We start from the raw sequence: 16,988 nt of genomic DNA on the forward strand, positions 1-16,988 counted from the left end.
GGGAAATACTTGGCTTTGTAAGGGAAACAATAAATAGAGGACTTACAAGACTGTTAGTCCTCCAAGTATTTTCAGCTGAGCTGCAAGAATTATTTCCTGAAAAAAATATTTATATTGAAAACAGGCAATTATATTCTTTCAGGATACAAAAGTAGCTGGAGTTGACATGAAGGATTTAATGGTTTAGATAGCTATTTTTCAGAGTTACTACTGATTGTGACATTCTTGGAAGCTGGTTTGACATACAGTTCAGGAACTGTCACTGGTTGTGAGTTTTGTTTGTTGGAAATGTAATTCTGTTTTTCTGCATTTTGTAGCATTTTTATACTGGGGTATCTGGGGGAGAGAGCACTGCTGAGAAACTGATGTTGTCATTGAAGAAGAGCTAAGCTTATTATTATCTGTTATCTTTTGGGAAGGTGAGGCATTCCTGAAGTACGTTATAGCTCCAGAGGGTACTTATCAGATTTTATCAGATTTTAAAAATACAAACCAAATTAAGTTCATGTATACACAGAGTAACCTGATTTGATTGGAACTCTATAGAATCTTATTTGCTAGAGTTGTAGTTAGATTTTGCATGAATTAAAAACAAAACAAAAACCCAAACAAAACAAAACAAAACCACCTAACTCCAGCAATGGTATTACACTTCAACTGTTCACATATAGCCTTTATCAGGATGGACACAGAGATAAAATTTTCGGATGCAATAAATTATTTGTCCTAGTTTTACAATCAGTTAGAAATGATGCTATTCTACATGTACTTTTGAGTGATGCACAGGACCCAGTTCAGGATGTTTTAGTGGAGGACCGTCAGTAGTAGAAATATCATTATAGTGGTGTTTAGCATTGTGGCTGGAAGGAGCAGGCCAAATAAAGTGCATGAGTATTCTATTTCAAGAAAAGGAGCTAGGTGAAAATGAAGTCCAATTGTCAGAAATAAGCAAAAGGCAAGAAACCTACAACTCTCCTGGAGGTTATGTTTAAAAACCAAACCAAAACAAACACCTAATGTATTAAAACCAAAACAAAACCCCACAAATATTAAAGAAAAAACAACAACAACAACAACAACAGCTAAATGTGTGACACCACTCATGAAGAAAACATTGGTCCAGCAATGGAGTCATCATTGGCAGTTCTCTGAAATCATTGGCTCAGCCCAAGTGATTTTCAAAAAAAGCAACAATATGTTATCATCGCCATATCACCAGGTAGGGTATTTAGAACAAGACAGAAGTGATGTTTTGTCACTATAAAAAACCTTAGCGTATCCATATCTTGAATACTGGGTAGAGCTTTAGTGTTGACATCTCAAGAAGGAAATAGTGAATTAGAGATGATACAAAGAAGGGCAATTAATGCTACCAGGGATAGAGTAGCTGCCTTAAAAGGAAAACTTTGTTATAGAAGTCTGGGGTGCTTCAATTCAAAGAGGAGAAGGCTGAGGTGTAGATGCAATCAAAGTTTACTAAATCAGAAAAGCACTGGATAAGCTGAATGTGGAATTGTTCATGAAATTGTGCAATACAAGAAACAGGTGTCATTTAAAAGTAGTAATCAGTTTAGTGAATAAATAAAAGTACTTCCTTACACATCAGGTTTGAACCTCTGGAGCTTGTTGCTTCATGTACTTGTGAAGTGGGCAGGATCAGCAGGTTCAGAAAGGGATTAGACACATTCATAGGGAACATGGATACTAACAGGACTGGGCCGGGGATAATACATTCTGATATTCCATAGTACAAAAAGTTGTGGATGCTGGAGAAATATGGGGGGAAGACTGTAGGAAGCAATAGGCTCGTGTGCTTGCCCTAAATGCCGTCTCGCGTTGCTACTCCCGGAAACAGAGTGCTAGACTACAGCTACCTCTGTTGTGATCCAGTACAATATTATTTCTTATGTTCTGATGTTTTGGTTGTTTAAAGAAGACATTTGCTCAGAATTTTAAATGGTCTCAGGGCAAGTGGCTGACTGAGTTTGTTGAGAGAATGGCTTCTCCTAATTGTGATCCATTGGTATTGCTCAGTGCCAGAAAGGAAGAGTAGATGGGGCCTTTATTTTACTGGTATCATATACATCTTCACTTCTTCCAGTTTCTATGTATCCAAAGTTATCCAATCAAAGTGATGGAGTACTGTAGCTTAATGAGCAACCACATTTGACCTGATGCACAATGACCAACCAAATGCAGCAATTACCTGCCTCTCTTGCCAAGTAAAACACAGTAGCTTAAACCATGATTTGGTCTGACAAATGATTTGTGGTTTAAGCCTAGTACCTCCTGATTCACAGACCAATACACAGTCAGTTACTGCAATTTGGGTGATGAATGTTAACTCGTTAGGCTCCAGTACTGAAATGTTTTCCAACTGAAATCTCTACCCTTCTGTGCACTTTTTAATATTTTCTCCCCTTTTTATCAGGCTTTTTCTTCACAGTATTTAGCACTTTAGCCTTACTCAGGAAAGGACTCTGTGTTTGAGGATGAGAAGTAAGTATAACTTGCTAGGACCCAGAACTGTGGATTCAACTCAACAAATTATGTTTAGATCACTTGGTGCTTTGGTGACTGATGTAATGTCAAAGGCACTGATGCAATGAAACACACGTGCAGTCTTGGCTGTGGAAGCAATGTCTGACAGGGCTGGATCAATGACTGAATAGTTTTTAAAGGGAGTCCTTGTCAACACAAGTGCAACAGAGCACCGTCTCCTCTCTATCCATGACTAGAAGAAAGGAATGAGAAAACACTTTGAACCAGATGGTGATTCCTTCTAAATGAAATAGGGGTCTTGAGCGTAGTATTTTCTATAACGTTCAGTTCCCTCTTTGTATCTTGCAGAAGGTACATTTGGTGCATCTTGCTGCACTTGTGCACAGAAGACTGGAGGTCAAACAAGCATAAGGAAATTAGAAAAAAAACTGTGTGAAAGGCAGAAAGAGGGGAAAGAGAATCAACCTGGAAAATTTCATATCTCTAACTGCTGAGCAGTTGTCTTGAGGTTAGATACCTCTACACAACATTGACAACCTAAATAGTCTAATGACTGTTAGTTAGGAAATTACCACATTTAAAATGTGACGACGAAGGAGTTGCCATTAACAATGCTAGTAATTCTTACTTGTTAACAAACACTTTACTGCCTTCCATCTGGGTTGTTATATCATGCGGCAAACATGAAGCTTTCAACATCTTTGAGATGATTAGCATGCACTTAAGTATCCCAGCCTGCCAATGCTGAAAAAAGTGAATCAAACATGTAAGAAAAGGAGCAGAAAACAGATCACCTTTTTCTTTTGATGATTATTGTATGTATAGCTAACTAACAACAGACAAAATGACAGGAAAGAAATTGAAGAACAGCATCTGCATGAGCAATGTTTGCCTCTTTTACTAATCCTAAAATGAATATTTGAAATGCAAAAGCTGAAAAGTGTATATAAAGAAGCTAAACAGGGATTCATGTTGCACAGCACATTTCTTGTCTCTGCCTGTAGCAGTTTTCCTCTTAGCAGGAGGGGGACAATCACTCTGATGTCTTTCTGAAACTATTAAAATTCCACTGTCACTGCAGTCTCCTGAGAATGTTAAATAGTTTGTTGGATGAGCTTAAATGGGATCTTCTTTTCTCTCTCATCTTTTCAAACCACCATTGTAGTGAAAGGTATGTGGAAACCTAATCCTTCTCTTTCACCTGCAGATCAGTATTAGATTTGGTAGGATTGCAGAACTGAGGGACAAATAAAGCCACAATTCAGGCTGCACTGTAGGTTGGCTTCAGCTGTTATCCCTGTTTTGCAGACAGATCAGGGTCATTAAGACCTGTTGGTGCACCCAAAGCCCTGACAAGTCTCACCCATGTACCTTCTGTCAGCCCAGTGCCCCAGGAGCTTCACTTAAGCACAGGCCCCCACTCTTCACCTGAGCTATGTCATAGTGTACCTGTGCTCAACCCTGTCCTTGCTGCCCGAATCTTCTCCCCGGGCTTCAGAGATTGACCTCAGATGTGACTGATTACTATGTCTGATGATCACCAGACTGTCACCGTCACCACCCCTGCCCTGATGAAATACTGCAGGACATTGTGCTGGTCATGGAGGTGACTGTTGCTGCCTGGCTTGTGGCTGTCTGCACCCACAGCCTCGTGGGACAGCCCAGCTCTTCTTGTTCCTTGGCCATTAGCTCAGGCTTCTGTGAGGGACCTGCAATTAATATAGTGCCAGACATGCTGCAGCATAATGCAGCTCAGGCAAGGATTGGGGGCAGTCTGGCATGAGCTTAAATGGGGCTCCCGGGGCTATGGGCACAGGGTATGGGTGGAGGGTTCAGGTGAGGCTGGTGGGGGCAATTTGTGCATTCAGGACCATGATGCAGAAGAAGTGAAGCTCAAGTGACTTACTGGCACTGGAAGTGAGAAAAGCAAAGAGGTTTTGTAACTATTAATGTATTATCTGAAAGTGTGGGGCCGCTGTGGCACAGCAGCTAGTAGTTGGTTAGTTTATGTGTGTGTTCGACTCTGTTATTGCTAAAGCATTTTCTTTCTTTTTTTAGAATATAAGTGGATAGGATCAAGAACCTTATTGTGCTGCTTGAGTGTAGTGCATTCAATACCTGCAGTGTCCAGAACTTTCCATTAGCTTGTCACTTTACTGAAAAAAAATAGACAAAAATAAATGGTTTTCTGATCTATACTGTTTATTCTGATCTATTTCTGATACTATTTATCTGTATTGATTTTGATAATATATGCACATAAATGTAAAAGGTTAAAATAGATTCTGACCTTGTGTTTCCAGGTTCCTGAGCATGCAGAACTTGCGTGGATTCTTGGGTGCTTAACTAATGTGCCACGTCTGCTACGCTTGCCCCAGTGGAAGGTATGGACAGTTTCATAAATTGAAAGGAAATGAAAGGAATTCAGTAGAACTGCTGTCCTTGGAATACTTGTTATCTGTGAAATACCTTGCTATAGGTTTAAGTAATTCTTTGGTCCTTTGGTGGAAGGACGAAAATGTGTCTTTCCAGGTCTGTTGATTTCAGTGAATGTTCTTCTGCTGTAAGCTACAGGATAGTATTTTTGACAGAGACTTGCAGAAATTGTACTAAATAGGAGAGTTGTTTGGTGGTGTTAAACTGATTTTGCTATAATGCTTGGAGTTATTTCAATGCTTATTTAATAAAATCAAAAGAACTACAAGATATCATAGTGGAAACCTTGAGTCTTACTGATTAAGGAGTTCCATAAATAGCCTTTCTTTTTCCACTGTGAAGAGTGGCTGTTCTGTAGATTTGATGGAAGAGGGTGCAAGAGAAGCATATATTGGAAGAAGAGTATAGAGATGAAAAATATTAAAAATGCACTGAGTGAGAAAGTTAATCCAACTTAAATGTTTGCTTTTACAAGTTTCAAGTATTCATCTTCTTAATCTTGGTACTGCATCAACATGACTGCATTAACTGAATTCTTGCATTTAATTTCCGTGTATTTTATTTTGGCATTTAGTAAGCAGAAAAACCAAAAGGCAGGAGAGAGAAGTATCAAAAAGGAAAAAAAAAAATCTTAAGAGCAGTTTGGCTTGCAGAGTTCAGAGCAGTCTTAAATGCCTCCAGATGTTTTCTTTTTTCCTGTTTTTCTTCTTAATTAAATAAAAACAGTAAAACTTAAATACAGCAACCAGTGTTAATGCATGGCATAGATTAAAGCCAACCTTTTCAAACCTGAGGTTCTAAAGTTAAGCTCTTAAATCCAACTTTGACTGGATTGACTTTCCAAATCTACAAATAGGTTTTTCAGGTGCTAGGCTTTGCAATTTAGGTCCCCTGAACTGTAGGTACTTAGACATGTAGACACAAGACAGGATCCGTACAAGAGAGTGAGAAAAATCTAAAGATATTTGAATAGTCTTAATGAAATAATTAAGATTTTAAGGATTTTGGTGTACTTAACTATTGTTAAAAGCAAAAAGTAGATATGCCATTGCTAAAATAGTATCTGTAGTCTGACTATCTTGGTTTAAATGATCCATAACCTAGAGCAGTAAAGGACTTCAGGACAGTGGGGATTGCTGGGAGCAGTGTGAGTTACTGGAGAGAACACTGGGCTTTGCCTCTGTAGTTCTGGGTTCTCCTAGCTGTCACTGACTCTCCTGGTGACTATGTGTGACCACTATGTCTTTATCTCTTTTCTGTGAAACATGGGTATTAATGCTTTTTTATAGCTTATTATAAAGTGTTTCAAAAATTTACTACTGAAAATGCTATTTAGAAAGTAGGGATTATCAATAATCAGTGTAATAACCTAGCCTGATTGTTTTGCATTTGTAATTATTATCTTCAGTAAGGTTACAAACAGAAAGAAAACACAAGCCTATGTTTTCTCCACACTACAATGTCAGAACAGTGTAGGGAAATTTGTAAATATAGGACATAAAATGGGATGTGTGTATTCACAGGAAGTGGATTTTACATGGTACACTTTTCTCTAGAGTTACATGATAAGTTACTCAAAGTAGCTGGAATTCTAATTAATTAAAATCACAGTCTTCGATACCATTGGCCAAAAGGGTGATTTCTCTCTGTTTTTCTTTTGCAAACAGATGAAGCGTGCCAGCCAGAATAATGAAGGAACTGTTGGTTTGTTGACTTACCCTGTGCTTCAAGCAGCAGATATTTTGCTGTACAAGTAAGAGACAGAATGTGAGCTCATGGGCAATGTCTGTTCAGCTGCATTAAAATGAATGTTCATCAGGTCAACATGCTAAGTTATTAAGTGGGGGAGCTGGGTGTGATTAGATCAGAAGATTGGAAAGGGATGACAGCTTTTTTACCTCTCAAGTGGCTAGCTGAAATCTAGCCTGGTTGGAAAGCAACTGAAAGGGCTGTAAAGAGAAAAAGCTGGTCACTTCAGAACAATTCTTAGCAAATTATAACACATTGATATTTAATAATACATGTTCACACACATACTTTTTTTTTTTAGGTAGTTATGCTTTATTTCATGCAGTATACTGTAGAGATACCTAAGCTAGCTGTGTATAGTATACCCATATTGGTGTGGGATTCTGTGTAGGCTTGTTGATACTGATGAAAAAGTGAGTAATGTACTGCATCTTGTGGCACCTGGGCTAATTCCATTTTCTCTGTAGTGTGCTCTGTGCTGAAGCGGAAATACATCCTAATGAGGGACTGGTGACTCAGTATGCCTAAGTTTGTAGCCTAGCTGATTGAACTTGTAGTACATTGTCATGACTGGTTATATTTCATAATATGTTTTAAACTGTCTCAATAAGTAAATGTCAGACACAATGCACTATGTATTAATTATTTTTATGTTCTGAGCATATGTACTTTGTGGAATTGTTCTGAAGTAAAGTTGTGAATATTTGTTGGGGCAGAGAGGTAATACAGAACTATGAAGGCAGGGGCTTTAGGAGGACACACTAACTAAGACTGGCAAACTGTTAACCCAGAAGTCTATCTCGAGAAATGTAATCCTAAGTGATCATTAGTAAGGAAAAACAGTAACGTTAGAAGACTAGTAGATGATATTTTAATTCACTTGAATTTTAACTAAAAATAATGGGAAGCAAAAGTCAGAATGAGTTTGAACACTAAGATAATCTTCTAAGCAGTGAGTCCCATTTGATAGTCAAGCACTGTTTTAGGGCTGAAATTTAGGCAGCTTTATCAGAAATCACCTTGTTTTGATTGAGCTCAACCATGTATGTCTTTTCCATTTCTAATAAGATCATGTGATTTGTCATTCCTTAGTGAAGCCTGTGGTTCGTTTGCTACCATGTGTATTAACAGCAGGCCATCCAGACAAAGCACAAAACAAGGAAGTGAAAGAGAAACAATATCTCTTTGAAGAAATTTGACATACTATCTTTTAACAAAAAATGTTTTAATGTAAAAACATCATATAGGGAACAAGAATCAGGGAGAAATGGAAACACAGGAAGGGAACAGCAGTCATGAAGAAGAATTAAGAGCTGGAGGAGGGGGAGAAACAGTACTAATTCAGATGAACCAAGGATCAAAGAGACAGGAAAATGGACAGAAGGTAAATATATGATAGAAAGGAATAAAAATAGCACCAAGACAGAAATATTTTAAAAACAACAAGGGAAAAGGTGAAGAATCGTGCAGAGGCATTTACAAAGACAATATGTTTTCTGTTTAGTGGCAAAATTTGTGAATATGGAACTGTTTTGGCATATGGAAACATTTCTTTTGACCTGCTTAAAGTATATTGATTATGGTAGCTGATTTTCTTTTTGTTAGTTGTAGGCCACTGTGATTTTCTCTTGGCTACTGTAACTGTTTTTAGGTTGCCTTGTTGACTGTTTTGTGAGGAATAAAGGTGGACGAATTTATTCCTGGATATCAGCCCAGTAATTCAGAATCGGAAGGAAGGAGTACCGTGTTGAACTGAAATTTTCTGGGAGCTTAAAAGACGCATAGTGAACTTTCTTACACTGGAACATATCCAGGATTCAGAGCTGAATACCCCACAAGCCTTAGAAAAAAAAATCTGCTGGGAGAAGGGAGAGTAATCAGAAGCTGGCAAGACTTCAAGTCTGCCTCAACTAAAAGAATCATGCATTTTTAGCTAGTATGATTAACTGTGGGAAAGAATCACCAGGGGAAGTAATGGATTCTTCACCTCCTCATGTCCTCTGATGCAAGTTGTGTTTTCCTCCAGAATTGCATTCAGGCTATTGAGTTCAATACAGAAGATCAAATGATCCTTTGATCCTAACAGTTCTAATCTGTGAATGATAACACTTGTGGCAGTAGAGGCACTGGCTCACGTGATATTTACATGATTGTGACCCATGAGGAAGAACCACTCTCTTCTTTCCTTCCCCTGATAAATCCACAGTACTAACTTCTCAACAGCAGTTTTGTTTTCCTGAGACTTGACAAGGCAAGGTGCTTGCACTTTGTGCCTTGCAGATCTTTCTTACTTTGTTTGCACACTGTAACACGTGCGCTCTCATCTCCAAAGAGACAGCAGGAGATACTACTAAACCCAGCTCAAAGAAAGGGTTTTATGTTTTGCTCTTATTGGTATCTTTATCATATGTTTTTGTGAAGGGCTATTTTTGCCCTTGGAGATGTACTTCAGTTCAGCATAAAGAGCAGACTCATCCTGGGATACAGTCAGTTTGAGATCTTGTTCCCACAGCACGTATGTCTAGCTGGGACTGGGTGTTTGGCTCAATCTGGCCCTCAGTCATGGCAGAAGCTGTGGCAGTCTTGAGTAACATTTTAGCAGAACCAGGGAGCTTTGCTGAGTTTCCTGTATCTGTCTTTTATTAAAAGGTCGACACATGTTCCCGTTGGAGAAGATCAAGTCCTGCACCTGGAACTAGCCCAAGATATAGCACAACATTTCAACAAGAAATACGGAGAATTCTTTCCTGTGCCCAAAGCCATTTTAAGTGAGCTGGTCTTGGTTTTGTTTTTGGTTTTTTCTTCCCCCCGTAACTACACTTCAAGGTTGAAGACAGATTTAAATATTGTAGAAATAGATTCACAGACCAAGAAGAGGGAGCAAACTGATGCTAAGGGAGTGGAAAATTAAAAACTGACAACAAGAGACTAGAGGCTGTGAAATTGAACTCCCAAGATAGGCATAAGGCTTTACAAATCCCCGGTAGAGGAATGTATGCGACGTCTGGTATTCTAGTCCAGGGGGCCAGATGCACTCGGCTGCTGCCAGTCAGCCTTGCTCTTTAAGTATTGGACCTTTTAAGAGTAGGGCCTCTGCTCCATGTTGCTAGTTCAAGAGGCATGTAAGGAGCAAGATGAGAGACCTCTAGCAAGCAGAATTCTTCAGTGTCTGAGTGGTAGATGTTTATATTAAACATGCTAAACAGCTTGTAGGTTTATTGCTACAGTGCTCAAAAATCTTTTAAGTGTGTTTAATATATACTTGCATATTTCAGTAATGGTCTCTTACAGAGCTTAGACTTTCCATTTTTAATTGTAGACTCCAGGAGACTTATAAGGAAAATCTTCTCAGCCATTTTTAAGCTATAAGGTCATAGGCCGGGGGGTGAGGAGGAGTCAGATGGCGCAAATGGCATGTTTTTTAAGAAACATGAAGAATTGGGCAAGGAAGAAGCATTGCATCTTTGTTGTAAGTAATGTAGAGGAATGCACAGCAGAGACCTTCGCCCCTAAAAGGGCAAGGAGCTCTCACCTTAGAAAAGACGGGCAGTAATAAACTTTTCTCAATTTTCAAGCCTCAGTGACAAAAAATGGTGTTAGACTCATAGTGGAGCCTACAGAATACTAGGTGTTGCAAGCTCTGCAGTTTCTAATGAAGAATTGAATACTAAGTGTTGTAATGAGGAGCCAAGTGTAGCCTGTGTTTCAGGTGAGACCGTTTCCCAGGAAATAAAAAGCTCAGTTGGGGCGGGGGGGGGAGGGCGATGTGTGGAACATATAAACTTTCCTCATGAAAAGCATACCTTTAGAAGTGCACAAGTTATATGCAAACCAGTGAAATATCCTAGATGAATGGAGGAGTTAGGTACCTATTCAGACTCACTGGCTGTAGGCAGCTAAGATTACCTGGACTCCTTCAAACGTACAGAAAAGAGACAGACCTTTCCAAAAGCTGATTCAAACAGAGCACTTTCTGGGGCAGTCTGAATTGTACCCTGGAAGAACATTTCTCCTTCCACTGAGTACACAGGCCATCTGTGAGTAGTATGTGGGTAATTTAGTTGTCTGTATTAGATGTCTAAAAGCAATTGGTGAGAGTACTTTCAAGATCAGTGGTACTTTGTGTATGATGTTTCTTGGTGAAAGACTGAAACAGGTTGGGTTGATGCTGTTAAAGAAAGTACTTTACAATATTCCACTAATGCTACTATTCTGTTTCATGTACATGCAAATATCTTAGTAGTTTGTACAATACCCACACCTCTCTTGTCTGAACAGCGCTCTCCAACAGAGCTGGTTAGTGTTCAAGTTAGGGAACATTTAGTAAGTGTCTTTATTAATATTTAGGAGAATTACCAAGAGATTTTTGGTGGAAGATTTTCATAAAGTAAGGAGATTAACTGTCCTGGGATTCTTTTTTACCAGTGGATTTAACCTGCTTCTCCACTGTTACAGAACCTTTCAGTAATGTGCAGTCTGTGCTCTCCAGGTAACGTCCCCAGTGCCAAGAATGCAAGGGAGGAAAGAGTTTTGGGGGCAGATCAGCATGTAGCCCCAGAAAATATTAGGAAGTCTCCCAGCGGAAGTTTCTGCTTAGTGAGGAGGGGAGAAATGGAGCAGGTTTTCCTTTAGTTTATAGGAGGAGAAAAGTGGCTTAGAAGGACAGGGAGGGCAAAATAACTAAGCAGGAGTGTGCACAATTGTGCTTACAACTCATTTTTAAGCAAGAAGAAACAGAGAACTTTGTCATGCTGGTACAAAATGTTCTTAGCAGTTGTTATAACAAACCATTGTCTGTCTGTGTGTGTGTGTTCATATTTATTCCTTTTTTTTTTTTTTTAAGGTACAACAAAGAAAATAAAATCTCTCAGAGATCCAACAGTGAAGATGTCCAAGTCAGACCCACAGAAGTTAGCAACTGTTAACATAGCGGACAGCCCTGACGAAATAGTGCTGAAATTCCGCAAAGCTGTGACTGACTTTACCTCTGAGGTGACTTATGATCCAGCTGGTCGCCCTGGTGTCTCCAATCTGGTGTCAATTCATGCTGCAGTAACGGGGCTTAGCATCAAAGAAGTGCTGCACCAATCTGCTGGTCTCGACACTGCTCACTACAAAATGGTGGTAGCAGAGTCAGTTATTCAAAAATTTGCACCTATCAGGAATGAAATCAAGAAACTCCAGGAAGACAAATCCCATCTGATAAAGGTTTTAAAGGATGGAGCAGAGAAAGCCAAGGAACTGGCTGCCCCCATCTATCAAGAAATAAGACATCTGGTGGGATTTCAATAGAAACTGCTGAGTAGTTGCAAGGACTTTTTATTTCCTGGGACAGATATTTTGTTATTTGCATCTTTTTAATCATTTTGCTTTGAAACAAAAACTTTTTCCTGGAAAATCCAAGAACATTGAAGGTGTTTGCATTAAAAAATGTGCATGAAGCCAGATATTTCCAGTGGGACCAGCATTGAGCTTGTCTGGATAGGCAAAGTGGGAGGGCAGAAGCAGTCATCATTCACAAAGAAATCTTGCAAAAGCAGAATATAAAATTGCCCAAATGGGGTTTGGGTTTTACCATTGACTGCTGTAAGAAGCTTAGGTGTAGGCAAGATGATCAGAATCTAGCAGAAAGATTTATAATCTCAAGAACATCCTTACTTGTGCATGTGGTCTTGTTACAGATGGACAACTCCTCCCACTGGTAGTTACTCAGCTTTGATATGATGGTTGAATGTGTTCTTGGATAACCAGAATAAAAGCACAGGCTTACAAATCAGAATGCTCAGGGTGATGAAGAGAAAACTTACTGCCTCTCCCTATGATGTCTTCAAACTCAGTGTATTTTTGTATCTTCATCTAGTTTGCGTGAAGTGAGTCAGTGTGTCTTACGGGTATCCGTACTCTTAAAACTCACTGTGACTACTGTGCTAGATGGCCTCTTTGACAATCACTTCAAAGAATCAACTTGAATTTCACTTCTGCCACCTGTACCATCCTGCTGGTCAGATCTAAGGTACTTCACTGCGAAAAAGGACATGTGCTTCAGCTGCTCCTATTCCATCTGCTGTTCGGTTTAGCAGGGAGCTCCAGGATTTTCAGTTCAGCATCTAGTCTAGGATTCACTTAGAAAAGGTGCAGGGGAAAAGATGTAATCCTGTGTGAGAGAAATCTTAGAGAATCTTGAGAAATCAGAGAACTTTCTGTAAAAATTACTTGTTTAGAAAATTATGCTGAGGTCAGAGACAGGATGAGATTAAATGGATCTTTATGAAATCTCACTACTGAGCCTCAAGACAACTCAGCGATGGGAGAATGGTGTTAGCCTCCCCTGATCTTAGGCCTCACAAGACCCACAGACTGGGACCCATGGGCTATGGCATTTGTTAGGGAATGTGTGGCAAAGGGGAATTGCCAAAAGGAGACACTCCCTTCTGAAGCGGGGGTAGTAGGACATGTTAAAAGGTTATGAAAGCCTTACAGGTCTTGTGCTGGCATATCTAGGTGGATCACTGCACTTACCGGTGCTGTATTTGAAATTGCTATGCTGGAATGTACATTGAGTTCAACCTGCACTCCAGCAACCCATAACCAATATAGGCCGATGGCATTTGTCAGGAAGGATTGCAATTTTACATGACTTAATAAAACTGGGGAGAGCGGGTTCTGTATAGGGCAGTTGTTTGTTTGTTTTTAAAATCTATTTAGTTTTAAATGTGGTTAATTATCATAATGAGGTAATTAAGAAAGAATTATTCAGTTTTGCAAAACAAGAAGTTGTGGGCTGAGTGTCTGTGGATCTGTACTGAAACCTGTATTCGTTTGTTAGGGATCTGAAGAAGAGAACTACCGTGCAAGAATTTGATGATGACAGAGTTTCTAAAGTTAGTCAAGACTAGAGGAGCACAGTGCATGGAGACAGAATGATGGGCTCCCTGAGACTTCTCTGAGATGCTGCTGAATTGCACTTAGTGGGGACAGTAGGTAGTTTCTGCAGAAGCACACTCCTGATCCCAGCTACAGTGCTAGTATAGATGTGCCCTGTGGAGCTGTGAACGTCATTGTAAGGTGTTATTCCAGGACTGAGTGGGAAAGAGACCAAATCACATCTTTCCTAGTAGAAGAAAGAAGAGTTGAAAGGTGGAGAGGTATCCTTGCTGTATTGCTCTTTATTTCAGCTTCCTTTTCTTCAGCGATCCTTTTCCTTGAATATGTGCAGTAATTTTTGTCTTAGTCTCGAAATCTCCTCCTTTCCCATTCCTGTATGTTTAGTGTATCAGAAGTACGTATGTGGGTTCTGCAGTAGCAGGCCTAGCACCTCCAGGTAACTGAAGAGATTCAATTACCTTTAAAGATGAACATCGACTCCACAGTGAATAACTTAATAAGATCTAACTAAAACATTTCTGCATTTGAGACATTTACCATTGCGGCAAATGATTCCTAGTAAGTCATCTTGTCACTTATCAGAAGACGCTGATAGTGAATCTCAGTTCTGTGCTCCAAATTTATAGCACAGAATTTACTGGGAATTTTAGATTCAGGAGCAATGTTTTCTTCAGCAGAGACTCCAGATGATGATTAGCCTCCTATATGAACTCTGGCACTCCTCCAGCATCTGCATACATGGCTGCCTCAAATAACTGAAGTGTATGTATATTGTACATTATACTGGAATTTATTTGTAACTCTTAAAGATGTGGTTGAAGTATACTTAGTTTTTAAACTCCATGATCTGAGTTCTCAGATTCTCCGGAAGGCCTTGTGCATAGTTCTGATTTAGTGTGTGTTTATCTACAAACAATTCAAGCAAAACTCCTTAGCAAGATTATGGTTGCCTCCATTCAAGGTTAGGGAATTCATATGAGTGAGCTGAAGATTTAAAGAAGAGCAGTGAAACGCGATCCTTGGGGACTGATCTGCATCTCAGTGTTTTGGGACCATAGGTTATCAGAGCAAGTGTATTTTTATCCTTGGTGGGGCCAGCATGATCCTGACAACAGTACAGCAGTAAATACTGCTGATGAAAGCCATTATGTCAGCTTATGTAGGAACTCTCTGATTTGTTGAGGACTGTACTATAACATGAAACTTTAACTTTTCTGGTCTCTACAGTTTGCTAGATGATTGTGTCAGCAGAAATCTGTTTGGAAACCATTAGCCAAAGCCAAACCTAATCCTCAGATCCAGAGCCTTTGGTTGTTCTCCCAAAACGGGGCTTTCCCAAAACAATGTGTTTTTTATAAGCTACAATACCAATTTCAGTAGTTGCTGTAGGATCAGTAAGACCCAGAGGTCCATTCTGAATGACTGATTTGTATTTTTCATTACTGCTGTGGTGCATGTGCTACTTAGCCCTGTGGCTCAAGAATCATGACAAAATTTGAAGAAGGTCTGTGTGTGGTTCTGGCAATAGCAACAATACGGACAATAGCAACAATATGGGTTTGAGTCTTGAATCTAGTGAGCATGTTCTTTCAGTGGTCCAGCTTGGTTAGATTTATGTTCGCAACAGATGGATCTTTCACCTGTACTTAGTCTCTGTGTTTGAGTTCTTGGATGCTGCCTGCCTGTTTATTTATAACTGGTTGCTTCACAAAGAGTCTAGCATGCTAGCATAGGGATTCTAGTGTGAAAGGTTTGTTCAGGAAGGATGTTACCTGTTCTCACCAGGCAAACAAAAACTTTCTGCTATATTGAACTATCTAATTTCCTTTAAATGATTTGGTTTTTTGCTTCTTTCTGAGTAAACTTGGCAATAGCTGCAACAAGAATGTTACTTTATTGTGCAGTCAAAAGTCTTGGAAGGAGCCAGACATCTCCCCTCATCATTTCAGAAGTCACATTGTGGGACTCTGCTAGTTGCTTGAGCCAGTTTCAGGTAAAATGCTGCAGCAAAACTGTGGTCTTATGTGACATTCATTGATCTAATCAAAGTTTTTATGTTTTCGTTTGCCTTTTTTTTTTTTTAACTGACTGGGTTGTGAGAGAAGACTTCTGTTAAACTTCTGAGTTTCCAACCAAGCTTTCTATTGCATAGTCCTTTGGTGACCAGATGACAGCTGAAGTAATGGAAAATTCTCTTTATTGCCACAAAAGATTCTGTGCTGATTAACACTGTCTTTTCTGTCGGTTTTGTTGGTTGTGCTAATGATCATATTGTAGAAGGTTTGACAGAACAGTATTTTGTTTTGTGCCAATGAAAAATCATTCCACCTGCAGCAGTCTCACATTATTATGCAAATGACAGGTTCATTGATCATTTTGCTTTTAGGCAGCAGCTTTGGTTTCACAATTATTTTACACAAAACAAGGTGCCAATCTCCTGTACTGAGAGATGAGCACATGTGCCCAGTTACAACAAACAGTTTCACATCTGGGAAGATATTTTGCTTCTGTGATAAATTGCTGTCACAGAACACCATGACTGAAGGTGAGATTATCCACTACATCAGTGGTCTTGTGCTGCCTGTGGACATGAAACTGAGCTTAATGTCCGTTGTGCTGTCGTGCTCTCAGCACTCCAATGTGGCTGTGAAACAGGAACAGCAAATCTATGCCACACCAGAAAGCTTGATTAGTTCCAGATGTGCTATATTTGGTGCATCTGCAAGATTAAATGTCAGGACAAGAGTTGCAGCACCAAAATCTTTAAAAGTTATTAAATGTTTCGTAGTAATAGCATGCTTGTAAAAGCCTGGGTATGATCGAATGGTCTTAGCCTGATTCATATGGCTGACATGAGAAGTCATATGGCTGTATGTGATGGTGGAGTAAAGTAAGTCATCTGCTTCCTCAATACAATCAATGTAAAGACAGCATGAATCTAATTTGAAGAGTTAATGGATTAACCCTTACAGGTGGGAAGCAATAGCTTATGGCAGAGTGAGGTGGTACCAGATCTCTCTTGCCACATCTCTCTGAACCATTCTGGAACAAGATGCTCGCAGTTCAGGTGGTGACTTCAGGTTATACAAAGCACAGGCAAGATCCTGCATGGACAGTGTCACTTGTCCCACGTGCTGTTTTATCTATGACTCTCCAATCAGTCTGATCTCCAAGGCATGTCTTCGTTGTTGGTGTGACTTGTCATTCATCAATGTGAAATGATGGTCACATGCTGATAAAATCAATGAAACTTGTGTTAGAAACATTGGATCTATGTTCTCTGCTATCTTGGGTGAAACTTCTTTCCTGATGCCCCAGCATTTATAGAAACATATTGTTAAGCTAAATACAGATGAAACTTATCAAAACAAGGCTATTCTCTGGCATTACCCAGAGTTTCTGGTGTAGGTGGTCTC

At 39.5% G+C, this 16,988-nt stretch overlaps 1 protein-coding gene across 2 annotated transcripts in view; it reads left to right on the plus strand.

Annotated features, from left to right (window-relative positions):
• The window catches only part of WARS2 (tryptophanyl tRNA synthetase 2, mitochondrial), a 44,705-nt gene extending 29,438 nt beyond the window's left edge, over window positions 1-15,267 (plus strand). For both annotated transcript variants that reach the window (XM_065644781.1, XM_065644773.1), the window contains 4 exons: window positions 4,806-4,886; window positions 6,606-6,691; window positions 9,337-9,455; window positions 11,531-15,267. In XM_065644781.1, the coding sequence (XP_065500853.1) occupies window positions 4,806-4,886; window positions 6,606-6,691; window positions 9,337-9,455; window positions 11,531-11,979 (735 nt within the window). In that variant the 3' untranslated portion in view covers window positions 11,980-15,267. The remainder of the gene's footprint in view (window positions 1-4,805; window positions 4,887-6,605; window positions 6,692-9,336; window positions 9,456-11,530) is intronic.
• The last annotated feature ends 1,721 nt before the right edge of the window (window positions 15,268-16,988 follow it).

The sequence above is a fragment of the Caloenas nicobarica genome, chromosome 1 (genome assembly GCF_036013445.1).
Source record: "Caloenas nicobarica isolate bCalNic1 chromosome 1, bCalNic1.hap1, whole genome shotgun sequence".
In the NCBI taxonomy this organism is placed as follows: domain Eukaryota; kingdom Metazoa; phylum Chordata; class Aves; order Columbiformes; family Columbidae; genus Caloenas; species Caloenas nicobarica.